The sequence below is a fragment of the Haliotis rubra genome, unplaced genomic scaffold, assembly GCF_003918875.1.
Source record: "Haliotis rubra isolate DU_JTF1 unplaced genomic scaffold, ASM391887v1 Scf475, whole genome shotgun sequence".
NCBI lineage: Eukaryota > Metazoa > Mollusca > Gastropoda > Lepetellida > Haliotidae > Haliotis > Haliotis rubra.
In genome coordinates this window covers 565,442-591,922 of record NW_025767163.1, presented here as the reverse complement: position 1 = coordinate 591,922, position 26,481 = coordinate 565,442, and the positions used below count along the sequence as shown (strand labels likewise).

Sequence of the window (26,481 nt, the reverse complement as noted above, 5' to 3'; positions counted from 1 at the left end):
GAATCGTCAATTTTTATCAACTTAACATTGTAGACGCTCTATCCCCAATGCTACCAAAGTTATCGCATCACCACATCCACAGCCTTAATAGTTTCACTGTTAAGTTAAACTGAATCTTCGTCACCTTTTGGGGCCATGTCTTACCTGTCGTCACCAGCACGGCGTGAATATTGTTATTCATGTTTATAGAACCACAACGCTTTTACATAGAACAATATACTTATCATCATCAAAAATGATGATGATGATGAATATACTTATCATATTGATGGCCTGCCTACATCACGCAATAATCATAGTTTCAATGTGACCTTCGTGGCCAAAAGTGTGTTATTATTCCATGTATGAAAAAGTATATATCCGAAAGAAATACCACACCGAACAACGCTCCAATCAGTGCTATTGCGACATACGCAATGCCATGAGATGATTTTCTTTCGTCTGGAAGGCTCTCTTTTTTAATTATATAGGACGTTAGAGTTTTCGTTTCTAAAGTTAGGTTTTTGGAGATTTCAGCAACAATGTCTTCTTGTTTTCTGGGTACTGGGTTGATGCATCGACAGATACATTTTTCGGTACGTGTTCTTCCGTATTTATCAACTGGTATCTGTGTCGACGTAGATGAAGACGTCGTGGACGGTAACTGTACCTCTGTGAAAAAACAGTGGCTCATATGTGAGACGTATAGATATAATATCGTATTCTGTTGTACCACTGACTACGAGGGGCGTTCAATATATTTTGGAACTTCAATATAAGACTAAGTCGCAGAAAAATTGTTACACGTGTATTTTTAGTATGATCTCTTTTTACCTCAGTACCCTTATTCCACTTGTCCATGATTGTGACCACCCTTTGGTAAATGAAGCCACCATAACTAACCTATTGTTGTGTCTAGAACTTGTTATGACACGTGTCAAACTGATGTTATGACTAATGTCACACCTGACACAAGTTGACATCGTTTGTGTAAACACGTGCACAAATGCTCAAGTTGCAAAACGTATCGAACGCCCCTCGTAATATAATGCAAGAATCTTTGAACGGCATTTAGAATTGATACACATATATGCGAGAATTTATGGATGTCAATAAATAAAGAAGCTGACATCTACTACTCACACTTTGCTAAGGATCACAAAAATTCACAACTTTACTTAAACGTAGATTTATAATTTGAAATTCTATCCATTTAAAACTGGATGAATAATAATATGGCAAACAGTCACATTAATCAAACCATATGGACTTGATACATGAGTAGCCATCAAAATGTTTATCATGGCACCAATCAACCAATCAATCCATGATTTGGTCCTTAGCAAAGTGTGAATAGTATATATACACTCTCGTCTTCATAATGCAAGAACATTTGCAGCCGTTGAAACCGAACGACTATGACAAGGTATTATACCGAAGGGGATCGGGGTGACACGGCGGTGAGGGGGTATTTCAGGGGTGTACACTTTCATTTTGCAGACACCTTACCCCTTACATGTCCACTGTCTTAAACCCACCCCTACCACAAAACCCAGATATTATGTTTCTAAATCCGGTGTCTCCCGCCGCGATATCGCAGGAATATTGCTAAAAGCGGCATGAAATTCAACTCACTCACATAAAGTTTGACTCACTCACTGATAAGCTTCTCTGACCTGCATCACCTCTCAAGCCAAGTTGACGCGCCATGATGTATCTTGAGAGCTTTTCAAAGTGGCGTTAAACATGATTCACTCACTGCATTGTGAGTGCATTGTGCGCACGTCAAAGATTACTGAACAACCGGGTTTCATAAAAGATATTAGATAAAACAAAACAAAAATGAAAGGACAATGCAGGTTTCACACCTGTCCACAATAGAAGTGACTAAACCCCAACCATTATTTTAAGAAATATCCACTGAGAGCCTTCTCCATTGTACGATTCTGAATGACCTCTTACCTTTACACATAAATGAAGGGACTTCCCAAGTCCCGTTCAGTTGGCAGATAACGGATGCAGACCCCGATGCTGTAAATCCATCGTGGCAAGCATACTGCGCAGAGCTGTTCACCCAGGTGCCCGAAATTGTTACAGTGGCGTTGAGAACGGATGGGGGACTTCCGCAATTGACTTTTAGACGCAAAAAAAGGAAAGAAAAACTTTGACATTTCGTTGATATTTACATCCAAACTGCTGATCAATATTTGCGGTCATATAATACTGGTACGGGTGACTGTGCATTTATTACCAAGCGAAATAAGATAAATTAATATTACATGATCAGATACATATGTCAGTATTGGGGTGTACGAAATGTGTCTGTATACATATGAGTTCTTCCGTGTCCAGCATTTAACTCTCGGTACAGTAAATCGAAACCCAATCATTGCAAATGATGACGTGAAAACGTGAAGACTTCACGTCAAATTATTCACGTCAAAAAAGTATTTTTCACTAGCACATGTCGTGACTGGCTAGAATTAGATGGATTTAGAATTCCTCAGTGGATTTTCCGAAACTTTGAGTATTAACATCACTGGAATTATAGTTCCACATTGTAACAATGAATATTCTCACCAAGACACGAAATGTCTGATTTTGTCCAGTTTCCATCTGATTGACACGTGATCTATGTTGAGCCTGAGGCATGCGCCGTGCCGTACACTTAAACACGCACGCACGCACACACACACACACACACATACATGCGTGCGTGCGTGCTTAAGTGCATGCACACATATATACATACACACACACACACACACACACACATACATACATACATACATTTAAACACGCACGCACGCACGCACGCACGCACAAACATACGTACATCAAACTTGTTACACACACACACACATACACATTCATACATGGAAATATTATTTGATTTACATCAGTTCCAAAGAGTTAACCTTAGAATATTCTCACCAAGACACGAAGTATCTGAGTTTGTCCAATTTCCATCTGACTGACACGTGACCTGTGTAGAGTCTGACGCATGCGCAGTGCCGTCAACGCATGTGTACTCTGCGGTGCTATTGACCAGCGTGCTGTTGTATGTCATAATTGTGTTGGTAATTTGAGGAGGCAGTCCACAGTCAGCTGTAAGTATATGATAAAACAGTATAGAGTACATACAGAAAATTTCGTTAATAACGAACACGATTAGAATAAACCGACTGAAGCCACTTATGTTATTACTTTCAGTCGAAATGCGTCTAACAACCTACGGTTACAAAGAACTAAAATTAGTGGCCCCTTTGAGTTGGTTATAACCACAGGGACGTGTCACACTTAGAAACAGAGTTAGAAAGACATATAGGTATATAGACCCTACCCTAGTACTATATAAAAGGAAAGGGATGTAACGACGGAACCACTCCCTCCTCAATCTAAGTTAGATTTCACCACGTAAACTATTTTTCAGGCCCCGTCGAGGCCTACGGATCAAAAGCGAGATGAATTCCCTACAAAATAAGCTATAAATGGTCACAATCGGATTATTATCTCAAAAGTTATACGCCACGACTCACCGAAAACAGCTACCTCCGCAATTCCAAGCCAAAATCATGGATCACCTAGACAGCGAAAAATTCGTTAAATGTCAAGGCCATCTATGGCCGACAAGTGAGTATGATTGCCGATGGTTTTGGAGAAAATGTTTGCTTACTGTCGAGGAAATGATTTGTAGATGTTGCAATAAGTTTTTAGACCCGTGGAATGGCGCTGCCGATCGAATCTAGCCCTACATAGGTGCTGTCAACGTGGCTGGAATTAATAAACGAATTTAAAAGGTGAGTTTTCGCTGTCTTGGGTGATCCATGATTTTGGCTTGGAATTGCGGAGGTAGCTGTTTTCGGGGAGTCGTGGCGTATAACTTTTAAAATAATAATCCGATTGTGACCATTTTTAGCTCATTTTGTAGGGAAATCATCTCGCTTCTGATCCGTAGGCCTCGATGGGGCCTTAAGATAGTTTACGTGGTGAAATCTAACTTAGATTGAGGAGGGGGTGGTTCCGTCGTTACATCCCTTTCCTTTTATATAGTACTAGGGTAGGGTCTAAATACCTATATCTTTCTAACGCTGTTTCTAAGCGTGACACGCCCCTGTGGTTATAACCGTAGTTTACTGTCCAGGGCGCCGTTGTACAAAACAATCTTAGCGCTAAGAATATCGTAAGTCTATGTTGAGGTATGTTAGTGACGATCACCCTAGCGCTAAGGTTGTTTTGTACAACGCTAGCCAGATGTGATTTGTATTATTTTGGCATTTTGGTTTGGCTTCCCTATAAACTGCACTGACGGCGTTGTTGGTCTGTATTTCACCGTGTAAAATATGTAAATAAAAAGGTGTCTGAAACTCATATTTGGTGACATGATAATCTGCAAATAGAGCTTGGCCATTAATTTGCAACTGCACGCATATTTTCTGCAGAATTTTAAACAAATGTCTGACGCTTTTGGCGTGTGCTCCCAGCACTGCAGCAGTGCATTGTACAATAACTTTGCGAGTCCGCTAAATGGTGTGAGGAACTTTGTGTTGACCTGCGCTCTATGGCCTTCACTCACTTGATATCTAATGTCCTTATCCTTTATACTGTGATGCTCACGTACTCGCCCCATTGCACTTACCTACACATTCTATAAAGGGAATCTCCCAGAACCCTGTATCAAGACATGTGATGTTGGTTGATCCACTGACGTGAACAAAGCCAGGAGAACACGTATAGACTGCGGTACTGTTCAGTGTTGTATTGTCAGATATCACAACGGTGTTGGCAACAACCGGGGGACTGCTGCAGTCGACTATATGCAACACAGATAGATGATGGTTTTACTGACACATCACTCACGTTCATGCCTATAGTGAAAATAAAAAAATGAAATATAAACATGTGGCCCACAAACAATTTCCATCTTAGTTATTGTTAATTTGATAGAATGATTCATTTTTCTTTATTTTCCTTATTTCTAATAGACCAGTGACAATCTCCAGCAAGCTAGCAATATACAGGAGATAGGTCTACCGGAGGTATAGAGCAAGGTGTGTGTGGTATATTTGGAAAACTAGGAATCTCTTGTTTTCCAAAACCAACTGACAAGCAGGATGTCAAGCAAGTATAGCAGCAAATCCGATTGCCGTGACCCTTACCGTTGGCCTTGACGTTATGATTTACATTTGTTGTTACCATGGAAATGATCAAAAAGGACACGTTGTCTGACACTTTCAAGTCTGGCAACGTTGGTTTTGGAAATCTATAGATTTCAAGCTTTCCAACGATACCAAAGACATACTGTTATACCTCTGTTAGAAGTGTTTCAATTTCGGACACCAAAAGACATTGCTCTATTGGGAGAGAGTCAGTTTGTGTTCACTTAACTGGCAACTGTATTTCATTCATATCAGCGGAAGTTTTCCGCAGAGGATTTCCGTGGATACAAAGTAGTCTTTCCAACTTGTCGATCAATTTGCATAAGATCTTCTTATGTTTTAACATTCCGCAAACTGTTTTTTTCTTTACATTATCCTTACACTTTCTTGCTTCTAGTAAGCCACATGACACTTTGCATTGTAAAATAGTGGTGTGCACTGTTTGATGGTGTACGAAGTTTAGTAATGTATTATAACTTCACCAACCCACTCGTTCCCGTCAAGGACTCGACAAAGGATGTCATATGCATTGACATTAAAAGTCATCTATGAAAGTGATTCAAATTGATAGTCCTCAATTCATTTACTTACGCTATTTCTGTTTCTCCTATTACGTTTATGTACACTATAGCACAGGTGTTATCAATTAACCTTATTTGGAAAATACAAAAATTCGATTATAACAATATTCTGATCAATAACAATTCGGGAAAACTCGATGTTCCCTGAACTGTGTTTTGCTACGTACTATTTTACCTTCACTTGTCAATTCCTGGACGGGCCATTTGCTTGTGTCAAAACACAAGACCCTCCTCGACTCAGACATGTATGTATAGCCGTCGTGACAAGTGGTTTGTCTAATATAAAATGAAAATTTAATGGTATGATTATAGCAGTCTGAGTAAACTTAGGCTCAGTATTATTCGTTACACTGCTATACTGAGTCTAACAAAACCTTGTAGAAGGTCGCGTCAGCTAACCTTTGAGCGACCTATGACCGTCCAATCAAACGCGAGACGGCCGAACGGATTTAACCAATCAGACAACGACTACTTGTTAGGGGTTCGGCGGGACTTACAAAACGGTTTTGAATTTTATCTTCCCTGGTCGCTGACACTGATCTATCAACAAACGAAAATCCGCATAAACACATATATTTGACCTGCAGTATCTACGCTTATGGGTTTCTAATGACATGGTTACTATTTGTTTATATTTTCGCAAGATGACATCCTTGACAAAAACGCTTTTTTCAGCGACTGCGCGGAAAATAGCATTCAGGTATTTTTAGGTAAAGGTTCAAAGGTATGTGCGAATGTTAACTTTCGCGTTTTGGTAAGCTGTGTTCTGATTGGTCAGTCCAAAAGGTTAGCTGACGCGACCTTCTACAAGGCTTTGTTAGACTCAGTATAGCAGTTTAATTAATAATACTGAGCCTAAGTTTACTTAGACTGATGATTATAGGACCATAGGTTCATGTGTACCTTCACAATATATCCACGGTTCCTCCCATGAGCCTGTATCTAGGCAGGTGATGACTGCTGATCCCGACAGGTGCGCATACCCAGGTTTACACGTGTACTCAAATGTCTCGTTCACAAAACCATCGGTAGGCGAGACCTCGGTTCTGTTTATGGAAGGAGGGTTTCCACAGTTAACTGAAACAAATAGGCTATCCTGTGATACGATCAACTTCAGCTTGATTTTTAATTTATGATTGAAACAATTGGGAGATATATCGGAGCCAATCAATACTGATGTGATAATAATGAATGCATCACCACTTGCACTTCTTTATGACCTTAGTTGTTTGTACAGTAATTGCTCTTGAAAGATGATTGGTGTATGATTGAGAATTTGCATGAGTACGATTTTCATTTTTTAGAGAACAAAAACGGTTAGAAACAAACACTAGGTACTGTGTGATGCAGGATGATTGTCAAAATTAATGGTCTACAGTGACTTATCGACCTTCTTGAAAACCGTCAAAATTAAGAATGACACCCCATGCACGTGTATGGGGCTACTGCGTTGAACACGTGCATTCCATGCGTGCCCCTTAAATGGGTGGTGATAAAGAGAAATGGTGGTGCGTTCATAAGATGACAGTCTTTGAAAAGTTTGTTAACGCTTATACTTCCTATCCAAATTGAAAGTTCAGGTACACCTACTTTTTAAAGAGTATATTATGAGTTTTCTAACCTATTCTTTCCCTTAAGGAACAACCGTCAACAACCTACTCTAAAGACAATTGGTGTCTTCTAGAGCGTATAACATGATAATCAAACCTCATCAGTGAAAATGATTCAAATCGATAGTTTGCAATTCATTTATTTACGCTATTTCCTTCGCACGTTTGTGTAAACGGCAGCATGTATGTCAGCAATTAACCTTAGTTTGAAAATATATTTAAGCCTTATATCAGTAGAATCACACTATTTATCGGGTATACTCAATGGAGCCATACTACATTTTATTACGTAATATGTTACCTTCACACTTAAACTCTGCAACATCCCATATGCCTGTGTCGAGACACATGACCTGATTCGACACAGATATGTTTGCGTAGCCATCGTGACACGAGTAGTTAGCGCTTTGTCCAACCAACGTCGACTTGACGTCGACGTCTGCGTGGTCCACGGTAGGCGGAGTGCCGCAGTCAACTGGAAACAGTCGGGGAAGAACATCTAGGGCAAACATTTTGAAAAGTAGCAAATTCAACATTATGTTCCCAACAGACTGCAATTAGTCCGGCTGCCCCTAAACGTCGACGAACTGTGCTCCTGGATATCGTTACATTGTTAACATTGAAGTGTTCTGTCTGAAGATCTGCTGTGTTAAGGAATCTGTAATGTAACGCAGTGTTAATCATGTACCTATTATCTCTGACTGTTGTGACGCAGGGCCGACCTGGTTGACGTGCATATTTCACGGAACCATTGGCTTGAAATCTCTGTCACAATCTACCAATAACGCTCTGACTCACATTAAAGCGGACAGCAACCTGCTGCTGCCAGATTCCAAAAGGCCTATAGCCTGACCCCTTTCAGAAAGTGTCAGAAACGTCTCATTTTAAGCTGCGATTTCAAACAGATACGTGAACAGTGAACGACAGTGAAAAAAAGCATCAATGCATGTGTATTGTCCTCCACTTTCCATGGATAGAGCGACCTGCTCGTGCAAATTATTTGGGGACGATTGTTACTATAGTATGATATTTTAGTCCATGATCTTTGTTGGTCTTTAATTTTAAACGTGAGAGTTATTATTTGTTTTTATGGTGTTGCTTTTGTTTGTTTGTTTTAGTTTTGTATCTGGGTGGGAAAAATATTGTGTTTAAGGCGGGTGTGTAGGTCAGAGTGTAGATGGAGGATTGTATGCAACTTGTCTTCTTATGGAAATTCGACTCGTGTGTAATGAATAAAACAATACTTCACCATATTCCTTTTTGTCATATACACAGACGCAATCGACCTCCTGTACATTTTTACCGGAGACGAGAAATATATAAGTTGGTTGTAAGTTTACAGTTGTGTGTGTTATGAGTAGGAAATACGATCTCGATTGTGTAAAACATGTTTGTAGACGCTGCGTTTGATCTATAGTTTCATAAATATTAAGTACTGAGAGGTGTTCATCCCTTGCAGACCTGGGATATGTTTTTTTGTAACAAGCTTAGAAAATGTTTGAAACAAAGACAGCCTGTTCAGTTACTACATCGTCTACGTATTTCATGACACTTTAACTTTACAAACACCATAAAGATAGTTTCCGTAAATGTATATTAATTATACAGCTCCGAGTATATGGTCTGATAGGATAGGTTAGTTTGCCGTACAACAACTGTCGGGAGGTGTCTACAGCAGCTTGCCTAGGACATAGGATAGTATTTCATGCTTGTCTTTTAGTTTACATAAGATCTTCGGATGTTTTTACATCCCGTAAACAGTGTTACATTTACATTTTTGGTACTGAGAGTTTTCTAACATTGTCATGCTCATTATTACCAAATTCACTTTTTATCGGGTACAATGATCAATGGAGTGTTTTTCTTCATAATGTGTTACCTTCACATTTCATGTCTGCGACATCCCAATTGCCTGTGTCGAGACACGTGACCTCGTTCGACACAGATATGTGTGCGTAGCCATCGTGACAAGTGTAATTAGCGCTTTGTCCAACCAGCGTCGAGTTGACGTCGACGTCTGCGTGGTCCACGGTAGGCGGAGTGCCGCAGTCAACTGGAAACAGTAGGGGAATAACAACTACGGCAAACATTCTTGATAACAAGTCGCAAATTCAACATTATGTTCCCAAACAGACTGCAACAGTAATATGTATGTTTGTATTTTTCCTTTGGAATTACAGCTTCCAGTTGCGACTGGCTCATTGCTCAGTCAGTGTGCAGAGAATATATGCTATGTATTAATTTAGGGTCAAATGATATATAGCACATGTAAAGAAACTTTTCTCAGAAATAATAGAACTAAGAGCGTCATCATAATGTTAAATGTCTTGAGAAACGTGACACATCGTGACATACAGATGATAAGTTCAAAAAGCACTGGCATCAGTTGTATAGACCAATCCCCCCGAAATGAAAATGACAAACATGAAGCACCCGGTCATTCAACAGCTTGTTTACCCTCCTCGCGCGTCCAAGACACAGGCGCACCTTCTTCTCATGCTTCTTATCAAGTTCATACAGAAAGCTTGCGGAATTGCATTCCATTCCTCTACTAGAGCTCTGCGGAATCTTGGGTGATCCACTGGTGCTGGGGGACGTGTGTACACACGTCGACCGAGTTCTTCCCAGGGATGCTCAATTGGGTTGAGGTCTGGCGAGCATGCTGGCCACTCCATCCGCTCTACACCCTGCCGCCTAAGGAATTCCATGACAATCCTGACCCTATGAGGCCTAGCGTTGTCGTCTTTCAGTAAAGAGGGTCGACCATAGAGGCCATGCATAGCTTGCAGAAATGATATATAGGAGCCAGAATTTCGTCCCGATAACGCTGTCCGGTAAGATTACCGTCGACCACGTGCAATGGGTACGTCCAGCAGTAGTTACCCCTGCCCAAACCATGACTGATCCCCCGACAAAATCGTTTATGCGTGTCCACAGATGCATCTGTGATTCGCTCATGACGATAAATCTTCTGCCAATCATCACGGAAGGACAAATTGAAACTGCTTTCATCTGTGAAGAGTACACGATACCATTGTCGTTGATTCTCAGCGGCCATGATATTTACTCCATCTCAAATGCGCCTGCCTGTGATGTGGTGTTTGTGGTGGACGAACTGCACGTCGCCTACAGCGGAGTCCGGCTGCCCCTAAACGTCGACGAACTGTGCTCCTGGATATCGTTACATTGTTAACATTGAAGTGTTCTGTCTGAAGATCTGCTGTGTTAGGGAATCTGTTACGTAACGCAGTGTTACTCATGTGCCTATCATCTCGGACTGTTGTGACGCAGGGCCGACCTGGTTGACGTGCATATTCCACGGAACCATTGGCTTGAAATCTCTGTCACAGTCTACCAATAGCACTCTGACTCACATTAAAGCGGACACCAACCTGCCGCTGCCAGATTCCAAAAGGCCTATAGCCTGACCCCTTTCAGCAAGTGTCAGAAACGTCTCATTTTAAGCTGCGATTTCAAACAGATACGTGAACAGTGAACGACAGTGAAAAAAGCATCAATGCATGTGTATTGTCCTCCACTTTCCATTGATAAACCGATCTGCTCTTGGAAATTATTGACATTGAATAGAAGGTGGATTTCCATATTGACAATTTGAATAATAATTATATTTCCACGGCCTGATGTGTTTTTCCCACACAGTTAAGAAAGTTTGTAAAACATTCAGTTGTATATATTTCAAACCAAAACGACGATTTTACAACTTTTAAGAAACAGTGTTACCAATAGCTTTTCCCTTCATTAATGACGCCGAGTACGGTAGTCAATGTCTCATGGGCCAATATTTCCAAATGCAGATCAATATACCTGGTTAGATTTCAGTTTCAAATGAAATGTTTCATAGTTTGTTGTTGTTTCTTGCAATAATGCACAAGACCGGTTAGATGTTGAAGATGATGACACATGTTGAAAGTAATAAAATCTAAAATGGAAATTTAATGGTATGATTATAGGACCATGTTGATGTGTACCTTCACAATATATCCCCAGGTCTTCCCATGTGCCTGTATCTAGGCAGGTGATGACTGATGATCCCGACAAGTGTGCATACCCTGGTTTACACGTGTACTCAGCTGTCTCGTTCACAAAACCATCGGTAAACGAGACCTCGGTTCTGTTTAAGGAGGGAGGGTCTCCACAGTTAACTGAAACAGAAAGGCTCTCTTGTGATAACATCAAGTGTGCTTCATTATTTATTGCTTTATGTATGTGGGGATGATTGTTACTATAGTATGATATTTTAGTCCATGATCTTTGTTGGTCTTTAATTTTAAGCGTGAGAGTTATTATTTGTTTTTATGGTGTTGCTTTTGTTTGTTTGTTTTAGTTTTGTATCTGGGTGGGAAAAGGATTGTATTTAAGGCGGGTGTGTAGGTCAGAGTGTAGATGGAGGATTGTATGCAACTTGTCTTCTTATGGAAATTCGACTCGTGTGTAATGAATAAAACAATACTTCACCATATTCCTTTTTGTCATATACACAGACGCAATCGACCTCCTGTACATTTTTACCGGAGACGAGAAATATATAAGTTGGTTGTAAGTTTACAGTTGTGTGTGTTATGAGTAGGAAATACGATCTCGATTGTGTAAAACATGTTTGTAGACGCTGCGTTTGATCTATAGTTTCATAAATATCAAGTACTGAGAGGTGTTCATCCCTTGCAGACTTTGGATATGTTATCAACTAATATATACGAATATTTATGAGCGTGGGTTCCTTTCTTGCTCCCTTCAGTTTGTATGCACATGATATGCACAGAAGAATTGTAAATGCTGCTATACTAAAAAACGATAGCCCCTATTTATCGAAGATTTGAAATTTAATGTTCGTCTTTTATGAGATAATTACATCGATAACTGAAACATTCAGTTATGAAATACACCCCTTAAGAGATCAGTTAAATTTCATGACAAGAAATGTGATAGACATGGTAGCTATTCTATTTCTACAACATGTACACCCTGGAAAATTTCAGAGATTACCATACTTAATGGAGATTTTAGAAATACCACCTTTCCACTATATATTTGTAACAAACTTAGAAAATGTTTGAAACAGGGACAGCCTGTTCAGTTACTACATCGTCTACGTACTTCATGACACTTGAACTTTACAAACACCATAAAGATAGTTTCCGTAAATGTATATTAATTATACAGCTCCGAGTATATGGTCTGATAGGATAGGTTAGTTTGCCGTACACAACTGTCGGGAGGTGTCTACAGCAGCTTGCCTAGGACATAGGATAGTATTTCATGCTTGTCTTTTAGTTTACATAAGATCTTCGTATGTTTTTACATCCCGTAAACAGTGTTACATTTACATTTTTGGTACTGAGAGTTTTCTAAAATGTTCTTGCTCATAATTACCAAATTCACTTTTTATCGGGTACAATGATCAATGGAGTGTTTTTCTTCATAATGTGTTACCTTCACATTTCATGTCTGCGACATCCCAATTGCCTGTGTCGAGACACGTGACCTCGTTCGACACAGATAAGTGTTCGTAGCCATCGTGACAAGTGTAGTTAGCAGTATTTCCAACCAGGGTCGAGTTGACGTCGACGTCTGCGTGGTCCAAGGTAGGCGGAGTGCCGCAGTCAACTGGAAACAGTAAGGGATGAACAACTAGAGCAAACATTATGAATCATCATAAGTAACAAATTCAACATTATGTTCCCAAACAGACTGCGATTGCCATATGTATTTGGCCTTTGGAATAACTGTTCCCAGTTTCGACCGGCTCATTCATCAGTGTTAGGCGAACGACACTTCGTCAAGTAGAGCCAATGTTTCCAAATCCAGATAAAATATATCATTGTGGCCTAAATTACAATTTAAACTGCCACATTTCTGTTTTTCAATTATTGTTAATGTTGTTGATGTTTCATGCCATTTACGCAAAGAAGTGGTTTAAACTCTTCAACATGAAAGTATTTCAATCTGAAATGGTAACATGATGTCATGTTGCAGGACCTTGTTCATGTGTACCTTCACAGTTTATCCCCGGTTCTGCATATGCCCCTGATGGTGTTGTCTGACTAAACATATATCGTTAATTAAGCAAAAACAAATCATATAGCAAAAATATAATCACGAACTATGTGCCACAAAGATATACCTTCACAGATTATGTCAGGAACCTCCCATTCGCCAGTTTTCATACACGTGATTCTGTTTGACCTGGAATCATGTCCGTATCCTGTCACGCATGCGTATGTGGCTGTTCCGTTCAGCAGACTGGAGGAGATAGTGACGGTAGCATTCTCTACACTTGGAGCAGACCCACAGTGCACTGTGGACCAAAGATAAAAGCAATGGTTACTGTACTGAGTCATAAATACTTAATGATAGGTTTAATTATAAAATGTATTATCTATAATATCCATATTCAACTATAAGGTTTATTTAATATATTGGCTTGGTATTCTTACAGAACTGGACTAACGCCACTGGAAACAAGGTAGCAAAGCACAAATTAGAATCACAGTATGACCTGCAGGATGTAGACCTGAAAGATTTTATTGTAGATGTAGACATGACATGTATTTTTATACTCTTGTTCTAAGTCTCCCAAACTGACTAATATGACATCTGGAAGAGAAGAGGTCATATGCTTCAATGACAAATGAACCTGTTTTTCCACATCGATAAAAACATCTGCAGTGAACTATAATGTGAAAATACCCATATCGACATGCTGAATGTGAAGTCTTTTTTCAAAATGAAACCTGAAACTTTCGACCCACCAGATTCAGACAAACATACCTTTCGTTTTGCACATTAGGGACTTATTGTAATTACAGTAGTTTCCTTCATCGCTCAACTTACCGCACTCCAGGACACCAGCTTTCCAAACCGTTCCAGATTCAGTGATATTGAAGCACTGCAAGTACGTATTGAACACTCTCCCTTTATGGCATATAGCTTGTGCCGTGAATGTGTTTCGGTAGAGCACAGGCTTAAAGGCGTCATTCCAAGTAGCGCTAAAGTTTCCGTCTGTTGTGTACAATCGGTTCCAAACCAGACACTCAGTGGACGGTAGGAGGTCATCAAATGTTTGGTCAACATCCGCAACCCAGCGACTTCGAGTCATTTCTGATGTCGTAGCTGTGGATGGTATTGGATATGTGCTTTTAATTTCGGGGGATTGAAGTGTTAGTTATCATATTTTGTCGCGATTGGTAGATACTATAAGTGTGATAGCGAATTCACCTTCAGGTTGTATGTTACGTTGTTGATGGTATGGAATACGTGCCTTCAATGTGGGGGGGTTAAAGTGACTGTTAGTTAGCATATTTTGTCGCGATTGGTAGATACTATAAGTATGATAGCGAATTCACCTTCAGGTTGTATGTTAAGTTGAACACAACTGTTTAGTGATTTATGATTTATTAGAAGTGACATTTATAATTTGAATTTATATTAGTTATACTTGAACATCCAACGTAAGACACGAAAGAGTGGAATAATTCCATATAGTGCCTTGACACTTTAATGTCCATCGTTCATGGGTATATAATGTATAAATATGTAGTGATTTCATTCCTGAAAGGTAAGTATACTACCAATCAAAAGTTTAGACTCACTCAAAGCACTCACTATATGTTATGTATATATTTATATAAATGGTTACATCGAAGATAAATTTCTCCACTGACTTGGGGGAACCAACTGCAAACCTTATGCAGATGAACTGCACGTTGATCATGCATCAAATTGCTGAAGAGCATGTGCAAATATCGTGCACGTTATGAATTTGTTTTACAATACATCAGTTCATGTGTAAACAGTACCTGTAAATATTGTGGAGTAGTTTCCAAAATCTAGTTTTGAACAGTTGACTGAAGTAAGTGGCTACATTTACACTAGTGAGTCTAAACTTTTGATTGGTAGTATATATCAACGCTTTCAAAAGGTATGACGAGAGTATGTTCGTGTAAAACAATGAAGTGTACATGTGGCATCTTGCCACATATGTTTGTTGTTCTGTTAATCAGCAATATTCCAGCTATATGACGGTGGTCTGCACACCACAGAGTCTAGACCAGATAGTCCTGCAAACGACCTGTTGAACATCGATACACCCAAATAGGATACGATGACATGCATCAACCAAGTCAGCGTGCCTGATCATCCGATCCCCTTAGTCGCCTGTTACGAAAAGCATTGGTTGACGAAGAGTTTGGATGTGCTCGGCTTCAGATCCGTTGCAATGGTAAAAATTCTCTCTACAGTCCATATTATGTGGTGGACTACTGGTAATGACATTGTTTAGGTATTAACAACTGTAATAACACGTGGATTATGATACATTTTCAAATGGTTCTCAGTTAACATAGTCCTCACGACGTCACTTTATTTCTGGCTGGTGGCAGTACAGAAAATTGTCTTACTTTCTTGTCTTACTTCAATCTCAGACAAGTTGAATCATGTTGATTCATGTGGCTATAGATAAACTAGTATCTTCCTATTACTAGATATCTTATAATAACCCATAGATTATGATAAGATTTTTTATCATAAATGAGTTGCGACCCCTTCACGTACAGGTAAGATATTTACGCTTACATGATCTTTAATCACTCATGCTAGCCTGTCCTAGACTGTGCGCATGGACTTTGAAACTAATACTTCTCCTCAGTAAAAGTTATCAACAAGTCAACGTGATAAAGGGAGAGATTTTCCAATTCAGCGCCTTTGATAAACCTTTGTGGCTACAGATAAACTAATATTCTCCTACTACTAGATATCTTATAACAACCCATAGATTATGATAAGATGTTTATCATAAATGAGTTGCGACCCCTTCACGTACAGGTAAGATCTTTACCCGTACAGGTTCTTTAATCACTCATGCTAGCCTGTCTTTGACTGTGCGCATGGACTTTCAAACTAGTACTTTTCCTTAGTAAAAGTTATCTACAAGTGAACATGATAAAGGGTGAGATTTTCCAACTCAGCGCCTTTGCGGAACCGATAGTTGCTGTGCTACAATGAGAGGCCCAAATTGGTGAATGCCTGATACGTCTTCAGTGGCTATGTCTCGGAGGTAGTAGTTGGCAAACACTGTGTCCGACTTCAAAAAGCAGCCCTCAATTTATTGTTGGTATAGAGCAATTTCCATGCAGATCTAGTGTTGATGCTAGTGCTCTGACTTCGTGTGGGTTGGAAGCTCTAGGAGGTTCTAGTCCTGCTGCTTTATAGGCTCTCAATATTACAGCTCTCATCCAGAATGATATGGTCGTTCTCTGCTGAAGTCTCTGTTGATAATGGGATGAACAGGCTTGAATTTTTGTCTCCTCGCCTCAGTCTTTTGAAGATATATCTTCAGGGCTCTGACTGGACACAAGGATAAGTCCTCTATATCCTGTGGACCAAGGACTGTAGACATCGCTGGTACTTGGAACTGCTATCTGGTTGACCAGGTAGCTGGTTCTTGGCAATAAAGTTCCATCTAAGTCCTAGATGAACTGCATTATGTTGCCCTCTGTCGAATGTGGTTCGACCAACGTAAAGCGCATGTATCTCCGATATGCGACCTGCTGTGGCTAACGCAAGCAGGAACAGTGTTTTCTGTGTTAGCAGCTCGAGTGTAATCTGATCTAGTGGTTCGTAGACATCACTGGTAAGATGACGCAGAATTACATTTAGATCGCAGGCTGAAGCTCTGAATTTCTTTGCTGGTCCTCCAGCTTAAAAGATCTCAGCAAAGCAAGTAATTCTGGTACTTTCGTCAACTTGATGCCTATTTACATAGTAATCACTGTACTGATTGCAGCGAGGTATGTAGATAGTGTCGAACCCTTCAGATGTCTGGTCTGTCTAAGATGACACAGATATTCCTCCACTTGAGGATGAGTGGCGATCATCGCTGTGAAGCCTTTCCGCCTTGCATAAGTCTCAAACTTCAGCCATTTGTCATCATATAGGTTACGAGTCGATCCACGTAACGCTAGCGTTACTGCTTTGGCTGCACTGGCGGAGTATCCTCTTTTCTTCAAGCATGTTTAGATACGGTCCACTCGTGTAACTGGAACACTGTTGGGTTTCCGTGGACTTGCTTGGTGTGCGGATGTATTAGTAGGTTCGGCCAATCTGGTAATTTGATTACTGGGTTTCCGAGATCTTCTATTAGGTCTGGGAACCATGCTCTTGCTGGTCAGTAAAGCGCGGCCAAAGTCAGTTGTAGCATCTGAGTCTTGAACAGTACTTTTGGCAGTAGTATCGGGGGTGGAAAAGCGAAGCCGTTTACTCCTTCCCACGACATGCTCAGTGCATCTGTTGCCCAGGCTTGAGGATCTGGAACTGGCGAGACAAACGTCTCTAGTTGTATGTTGAACCTCGTTGCAAACAGGTCTATGCAAGGGGATCCTATCTCCCTTATGTTCCGAAACGCTTCTGGATGGAGCATCCATTCCGTAGGTGATGGGTGTAGTGGTCTTGAGAGAGAATCTGCCAGTACGTTCTTGGCTCCGGGTATGTGACACGCCTTTATCCAGACGTTTGCTTCCTGTGTAATCTGGAACAACTGGAATGTGAGCTGCAATAGGCTTGGAGACCTTGTGGTTCCTTGCCGGTTTATGGAGAACGCTACTGTAGAGTTGTCCGTGTCGATCATCAGCATTTTTTTGTTAAACAAGCTCGACCATAGTTGTAAGGCGTTGATCACTGCTTTCATCTCTAGCAGATTGATGTGCAGTTTCTGTTCTATTTTGGACCACTTTCCCGACGCCACTTTGAGGCATCTGCGTAGAGATGCGTGTCGAAGGCCGAATCTTGTAAATAGGTCCCTTCGCAAACGTTCTACCTGTGTGTCCACCACAGTAGATATCTCCTGATGTTTTCTGGCAGCAAGATAGGGTCGACGCTGTCAAAATGTTTTATCAGGAACCGTTGCAGCAGTCTTATTTGTAACCTTCCTGTCCGCGTCAAGTCCTGCGCCAAGGTTAGCAGACCGAGTAGCACTTGCCATGTTCGTAGTGTTAACGGAGAAATGACTGCTTGTTGAATCATTGCTTATATCTTGACCTAATGATCTTCTGGGATCAGAATTCAATCCTGTATTGTGATAATTCTTCTTCCCAGCAATTGAAGATCTTGATTGATTCTAACTCCAATTTCCATCAGGTTCATTAGCCATCCTAGTTGCGTGAGCAACTTAATTGAGAAGTTCATCTGCTCTCTGAGTTGATTGGCACGTTGAAGAACCTGTATGCCGTCCTCCAGATAACCGGCACTGCGTAGATCTCGATGTTGTAAATAGGTGCCGATAGGCTTGGTTATTCGTATGAATAATCATAGAGCCTACGATATTCCAAACGATAGGACGTTCCATTGGAAGTGCTAACCTCTGATTGCAGTGATGATACATCATTCTTCCACTTATATACGCAGGCGATCTGTGTTGACATTGAAGCGTTGTCTATTTATAGCAAGGGTGGCTCCCATGTAGCATCGCAGGGGACAGGTACTCATACCGACTTCTATCAGTGACAACTTCCAAAATAAACATCGTTTATCCTGCTGTCAAGGCTAGACATCTACTAGATTTCCATGACGATAACAGGCCGTAGTTGTATACTGTTTCCAAGGCTGCCGATGAAGTATTCTCCCGTACCACGGGTTTGTTTACAATGAGAAAACATGCTGGAGCCTGCTCTGTCAGTGGGAGGCGTTGTCTGACGTGGACCAATCAGCTGCAAGCATGACGTCACCAGTGTTGTAGCCAGTTGGCCTCCATACAATCTGTGAGTAAAAGCACGTGTAATCCTAAGCTGCTCATATAAGCCTCCTAACTAAGGGTTGCTCCAAGCTTGTTTATGATATGAATCGAGCATGACGAAGCAGGCTGTCGAGACGTATGTCTGTATGGATCTAGTTGATAGGATATAATTCCTTATCTCCACGCTGAGTGACGAGTGTTAATACGATCATCTGTACGTCCGTTCAAGTATACTTGAAGGCGATGTTAACCTTAAGCCCATTCCAAAGGTCGTCTTAAGGTTCTCCAGTACTTGATATATCGCGTCATAAGTGATATCATATTGGAGTCGAAGTCATCAGCGTATATGCAGTACGTCTCAGTTGGGTTTGAGTGAGTGAGTAAACGACAATATCCGTAGGCCATCTGCTACCCGGTATAAGACCTCAGCATCCGTTTCCATCATTGCTTCATTTTATTCAGCCGTATGGTAATAGAGTCGACGTCAACATCCTGCCTGTTGATGTAAGGGTTTGCTAACCCTGTAGATGTCTACGTTTCTGTTATCTGCCTGTAGATCTGAGAGTTCTCGAACCTTGTAGATGTCTGTAGCTTTCTCAAAGCTGTGCGTTAGCAATCCATGCTGTAACTTATGAGTCTGGGAAGACGAGGTCCGTTTGCAAGACCGAAGTCTCCTGATTATTAGAGTTAGGTCTCACAGTTCATCCATCTGCGAACCTGTTTCCCTTCTCGAACCTTCATCCTCGTTTCGTGAACCTCTATCTGAAGATTCCTCCCTATGCGAACGTCTATCTTGAGAGTGTTCTGTCCGCGAACCTCTTTCTGTGGATACATCGCTTCGTGAACCTTGTGAGGTGAGCTATCTCTTCGCGAACGTTTTGCGAACCTCTGGCTTCAGGTGAGTAGCTTCGCGAACGTCTGTGCGAAATATGAGATCTCGATCTAGAGAGGCTAGGTGTAGGAGCAGGATCCTTTAATGTTCTCGAACATTGAGGGTTCGCAGACGTAGATAGAGTATAAGTCATCTCTATCATCCTCCAAGATGACAGAGTCGTCCCACTGTGGAGACCTTCGCAAAGGTGTACGTTCTCAAACGTTGAGGATTCGCAGACGTAGATAGAGTAGGTAAGTCATCTCTATCATCTTCCAAGATGACAGAGTCGTCTCACTACGGAGACCTTCGTAAAGGTGTACGTTTTCCAACGTAGCCTTGAGGTGTAGATCAAAGACGAGTAGATTCGCGCAGCCCGTGGGTTCGCACCTATCTTTACGTTTGCGCACGGTTCCGGTAGATGAGAGGCTTTTCTTAGCCTTCAATTCCTTCTGGAATCTACGTTCCATCATGGACATCATGGACATCATCGAAGCTTGAGTTATGTGCCTCAACTTCACTCCGCATAGGTTGACGCTGCGACAGAGTCGTACGGTGTAGATGAAGCATTCCCGAACGCTGATGAGTTATGTGCCTCAACTTCATGTAGACGATCTCTTCGATATATTATCAATCGTGACTATTCATAGATATAATATAAGACAAATATTGATTAATTGAAGATTTGATAAATCAATACATTAACTACAGCGCAAGCTGGAGGAACATGGATTTATTCACGAAGGCCATTGGGGGTGAGGATCCGCCAAGGATAACCTGTGCCTGCAAACAATGCAGGATTTCATGAAATGTAAACAACGTTACATGACGATGAATTTACGACTCAAAGTCAATAATTGTTTTACAAAATTTTACAAATACTACATAGTAGTTATAGCCAAATCCATATACAGCGTAATTTTGAAGAATACGTCTAAATAAAAAAGTATGTGATGCCCTATATGGGCGAAAAGGGAGAGAGTGACAAGTAAGGCACGTCACATGACTGGTTTGCGCGGGAAAGGGCGAAGGGGGGTAACTTGTGGGTGAGTGTATTTATACGTCCGCTACGGGAACTTCAAGGGATTCACACGCCGAAGACCCGGGTTCGATTCCCCACATGGGCACAATATGTTAAGCCCATTTCTGGTGTCCCCCGCCGTGATATTGCTGGAATATTGCTAAAAGCGGCGTAAAACTAAACTCAGTCAGTCAGTCAAGGGATTCAAGTGTTCCACTACCATTCGAAGAGGAAAGGGAGATAAGCAAAAGATCATGAGTCAGGATCAGGAAAAATAGCATGCTTCGAAAGAACCATTCCTATACTTCCGATTTACGTACTACGTCTCGAAATACGTTTATCATTGCAAACGCTTAGTGATGTTATTAGTTGAATGTGTTTAAATGAAATCTTCTCAATCATATCAACACATAGGATACAGCCATTTCGACAGTATGTATGTTCCCATGGGTCGAAAAGGGCCCATACAATACCTTGTCTTTTAAGAAGGGCAAAATTCGCCACTTATTACTTCGTAATCTTTTCTGTGGAAGGTACACACAGTTTTGTTTTTCAAAACACTTCTATTCTAAGGATGCATTTTGAGACTGTAAAACCCGAGAACAAATGTTTTTCACGGTTTTACTTCCTCGGAATGTCTAAGCCTTACAGTTTCATTTTCATTGACGTACTGCCATAGAGACAACATAAAACATCAATGAAACTACCGTTCAAGTCTATGTGTCCCGTGAAGATCCGGGTTTGAATTAATCTTCAGTAACTCATGCTTGTCCTAAGAAGCGACTATCGGGATTCGGCGGTCAGACTCGCTGACTTTGTTGACAGATGTCATCGTATCCCAATTGTGTAGATCGATGTTCATGCTGTTGATTACTGGATTGTCTCATCCAGATTCGATTATTTACAGACCGCCGCCATATAGCTGGAATATTTCTCAGTGCTGCGTAAAACTCAACTCACTCACTCACTCAAGTCTAGGTATACCCAACTTTCACTGACATGCGAAATTGACTTACGACAGGATGCTGGGACGTCACAGAGGCCATACTGACTAGTATTCACGGCATTCGTGTAGCACCAAGGGCGACTCTGGGAGAGTAATGGATTGCGACAGTATATCATGCCTTGCCAGAAGCTGGAGAAATGGCTTTTCTGTTTGAAGGGAATGCTTGGACCACTCCATGAAACACAACTGGCACCAGATGACGTTCTTATTATGGCCCCTTTGTATGTTGAGCCTTTGTCGTCTTGCATACACATATGATCTGAAATTACATGAGAATATAAAGTGTCCTAACATTGTTCTCTTTGTTATCCATTCAACATTCTAAGATAAAGGCAGCCTCTGTTGTTTTATGGACACCTATTCCTATGTATACCTATAGGATGCATGTACTGATATACTGAGAGAAACAAATAAAGAAACAGAGGGAAATTCAAGTGTTCCTTTAATATTTTCCGGTTTCTATCACCAGCTTGGAATAGCGCTGTGGGAGGAAATCTCAGAATAAATAAAGGAACCCTGCCATGAGGTAGTGTTCCCTTATTTGTTTGCCTCAGTTTATCATGTGTATATACATTTAAGTGAGTGAGTGAGTTGAAATTTATCGTCACATCGGCAATATTTCAGCCATGTCGTGACGAGAACAATTAATTTTATACATAGTAATTAATGATAAATTGTAAAAACCTGTCAACGAAGGACAGTAAAATAACTAGATTATCACAGATTCGAATTTAAAACTAGTAATTAGATCTAAAACAGTTTAACTATAGATGACAATACAATATAAAAGCAGGCTATATATTGCCAACAACTGAAGGTAGATCACCCTACTAGGGACCATGGGGACTTGCAGTACATTTGCTTCCTGCATGGACCCTAGCTGGATTTACACCATCCCTTCTTATACATTTAAGTGTCAGGTAACATGTGATGACTGGTTGTTTGTTTAACGCTGCACTCAACAATATTCCAGATACATGGCGGCGGTCTGTAAATAATCGAGTCTGGACCAGACAGTCCAGTGATCAACAGCATGAGCATTGTTCTACGCAACTGGGATGCGATGACAAAGAAGTCAGCGAGCCTGACCACCCTATCCCGTTAGTCATCTCTTACGACAAGCATGGGTTGCTGAAGACCAATTCTAACCCGGATCTTCACGGGTCGTCAATACGTGAACAAGAACGTTAAGTGTGACTTTACAATCGGCGTACCGCGATTAAGATTCCTTTAAACGCGTACAAGTATACAATACAATATGACAATACATAATAGGGAGTATTATGCGCATTTACAATCAACGACGGAGTGTTTCCGAACACCTTTAGTCAGTAGGAATAAACTCACCGCAGTGCCGCAGGGGACAATACTGCCACTCTACATCTGGATCAATGGTGTAGCACCAGAGCCCGATTTTTCCGTTGGGATTTCTGCAATAGTTGGCGGCGTCTGCAAAGTTATCATCCGGGAACTTTGATATGTCCGTCTGGGAGTGCACATGAGGGTTCTGGGAATCCCACCTTTGACAAGGGATGCCCGCCACTGTCATGTTTAAATGTCCCTTATAGTCGGTTTGCCTTGATTGGCGAAAACACTCTAAAGCTGTAAGGTAAACAAATGTTTGACAGTGAGTTGCAATAAGTTACATGCATGCAACCGGTGCAATATATCACCAGAACAGTAAGTGAACAAATGCAATGATGAATACATGACGGATATTTATGGATACCAATTGTTTCGAGGTTTCAGAGCAAATTCGTGCGTCTTCATCAGGTGAATCTTTCGTTACTGTAGTATGTTACAACGTTAGTACAAGACCCCTAAGGCTTACATTCACTCGGTACAACCTGTATGGTTTTAATTTCGGTATGTCCACGTGCCATGAATTATGAGTGAGTGAGTGAGTGAGTGAGTGAGTGAGTGAGATAGAATATAACCATATAGTGAGGAGAAAGGATTTGCATTTATAATAAATACAAGTTGTTAAAATTCCAGTCATCAAAGGACTGTAAAATAACTAGAGCCTCACAGATGGTGTTTAAAACTAGCATGTAAATGTGATACTATATATTTTACTTTTGAAGACAATACAAAATAAAAGCAGGCTATACGTGTAGGTCGCCAACAACTGAAGGTGGATCACCACACCAGGGAACATGGGTACTTACAGTGCCTTTTCTACTGAAAAGCATGTAACCTTGAAAGGTAGCGATGATGTTGTACAGCAATTGTCGAACATTTAGTGATTATTTCCTCTGATACAATCACTTCATTTGATAGTATTTGTTGAATGACGCTTGAAGTGTAAACGGGTATTACATGTAGGTTTGTAAATACAAGAGGTACGAAAAGAACCCTTGCATGATGCCTTGCCAGATGCTTTGCCAGATTATTACATAGCCTGCGACCTCGTGATATATCCGTGATCGGAAATAGAATTGTGAAGTTATAAGACCTATTTCATTATGAAATCTGAGTAACATGACATTTAATCAACATATTTGTGAACAGATTATTATTTTAACTTTGACAGTTCGCCATAAGACGAACGAAACCGATTAATCTTTAATTATTACAAGGCAGAGAACTCCAGCATTGCTCTTTTGTTTATATGGTTCTGCGGTAAAAGCAAATGACACTGTCAAACATTTACTTAAGACAAGTAACGAATCTAAATAGTTTTAGGAATGTCATTAAGATTAGTAATATCATCATGTTTTAGCCAAAACATCTGAAACTTCTATTCATTTTGGATACATGGTAGCAATAAAATAACCAAATATTTTTGGCCACCTTAAAAGGTGCAAAACAACTTCCTGTCGTGTGCAGGGTGAAGTTGCTCAATACGTCACTTCCTGTTATATTTTTAGGATGGAAAATATGCAAATGACGTTATAGTTTTCGGGGATTAGTCTTGGCGAAGTAAATTTTAATTCGTGCAAGATGCAATAGCGGTAGGGGCCATACTAGTTTCAAAATGTTCCAGAAGTTACTGCAAAGATGAATACTTTAATATTTCTAGGACTAGACATGATTTTTTTACGTAATCTGCATATGTAAGCAGCCGATTCGGGGCGTGGTGTTTCTGCTTCTCCGATGATTTCACGTGCCGCGAATCGATGATTGCCGCAATACAATGAGGTGGGGTATGTCTATCAGTGCTAAGAATGAATAGGTCTGATAAAGATCACTAAATAGTAATGTACAAATATAACGTCAATCAGACATAAGTTGAAAATCTGTAATCAGACCATGCGTAAGCTCATGCTAAATTATAGAGTTACGACAGGTCGTAATGTTACGAACGCGTTGTGGATCGGGACCCTCGGCACACGAAACGAAAAGCTCACAGACGTTAACCCACCGCCTTGATAGACTCATTCGGAAATTTAACATAGGTAAATTTCAATAAAAAGGGGCTTGGGCTTCTCCAAACAGTGTGCTTCTTATCTGGTGACCAGCCAGGATGATTGAAAGTGGTTCCGGCATGGAGTGACATCATCGAGGGCGTCACCGTCATCGTCGTCGTGGTCATCATCATCATCATCATCATCATCATCATGCATCATACATGTTTATACCGCGATTATCAAGATAACTTAGTGTCTGCATTTTCATCCCCTACCGGGGAATTCGTTTGCTTTCCAATTATCATTTTTCAACTTCCGGGGAGTACACAAGAAGTTTGACCACAGTTTCGCACGCTGAAACCCTATGACTTCCCTGACAGCTGATGTGTAGTACAAACGTGTTTGGTATTATTTATCTAGTGAATACATCATATAATGCCTATTGCAATAATAATAATAATAGAAATGATAGTCCAATTATATTGCGCATTTATTCATGCACATTGCATGCTCAAAACGCTGACATATTACCCCTGGTCAACGAGTACAGAACACTACCCGTTGAGAATACAACCGGTCGCCTGTTAGGCTACCATCGTATTATACCAGGTACCCAAGTTACTGCTGGGTCGACAGAGGCAATTTTGAAGAAACGCACATGCCTAAGGTGGGACCACGTGTATCACTACGTTGTGGGGCAGGAATCAAGCCCTAGAAACTCTCAAGAGTCAAGCTGCCAAACACGGTCACCCATCCAAAACGCTCCGCGCCCAACGTTGCTTAACTTCAACTGATTGTGACGTGTCAAAAACGCACAGGACCACTCCCCGCCACATGTACAGATAAATCATGCTCTCTCTCTAAACAATTAAACTGGTCTGTCTAATTGTCATGCATATGATATCAACATCAGCAGTGACATAAACGTATTCACCTTCGTTATACGGCCTCCCATGAACCATAATCTCGCAGACTTCAAGGTGGACGATCACCTTGAATTTGATGTGGACACTGACGTATCTGCCTACAGGGACGTTGGGGCACTGGACGTTTGCAGTCGCTCCGAGGTAGGAGTTGAAGCTGTTTGGTGTACAGGATGAGTTAGCGTAGCCCTCACGCCACACCGTCGCGCTGATAACAGGAAATCGGTTTTCGTCG

At 40.9% G+C, this 26,481-nt stretch overlaps 2 protein-coding genes across 2 annotated transcripts in view; both read right to left on the bottom strand.

Moving 5' to 3' along the window:
- On the bottom strand, positions 1-26,377 carry LOC124290812 (sushi, von Willebrand factor type A, EGF and pentraxin domain-containing protein 1-like). Its single transcript, XM_046727638.1, has 12 exons — positions 26,258-26,377; positions 23,321-23,575; positions 21,984-22,232; positions 14,182-14,460; positions 13,472-13,645; positions 12,781-12,954; positions 11,319-11,492; positions 9,209-9,382; positions 4,619-4,792; positions 2,914-3,087; positions 1,942-2,112; positions 1-651 (listed from the first exon to the last, which is right to left on the bottom strand). The coding sequence occupies exons 1-12, from the start codon at positions 26,283-26,285 to the stop codon at positions 302-304; spliced, it is 2,376 nt and encodes a 791-aa protein (XP_046583594.1). The 5' UTR covers positions 26,286-26,377; the 3' UTR covers positions 1-301.
- LOC124290813 overlaps positions 26,348-26,481 on the bottom strand; it is a 60,423-nt gene continuing 60,289 nt past the window's right edge. The window contains exon 8 of the mRNA XM_046727639.1: positions 26,348-26,481. Within this exon, the coding sequence (XP_046583595.1) occupies positions 26,348-26,481 (134 nt within the window).

Excerpts from the sequence above, each read along its gene's own strand:
- LOC124290812 (XM_046727638.1), bottom strand. The coding sequence starts at position 26,285 with ATGGTTCATGGGAGGCCGTATAACGAAG. Across the intron at positions 11,493-12,780 it reads CGCAGACATGAAATGTGAAG|TTAACTGTGGAGACCCTCCC; the intron begins GTAACACATTAT and ends TTTCTGTTTCAG. Across the intron at positions 4,793-9,208 it reads CGCAGACATGAAATGTGAAG|TCGACTGCAGCAGTCCCCCG; the intron begins GTAACACATTAT and ends TGTTGCATATAG.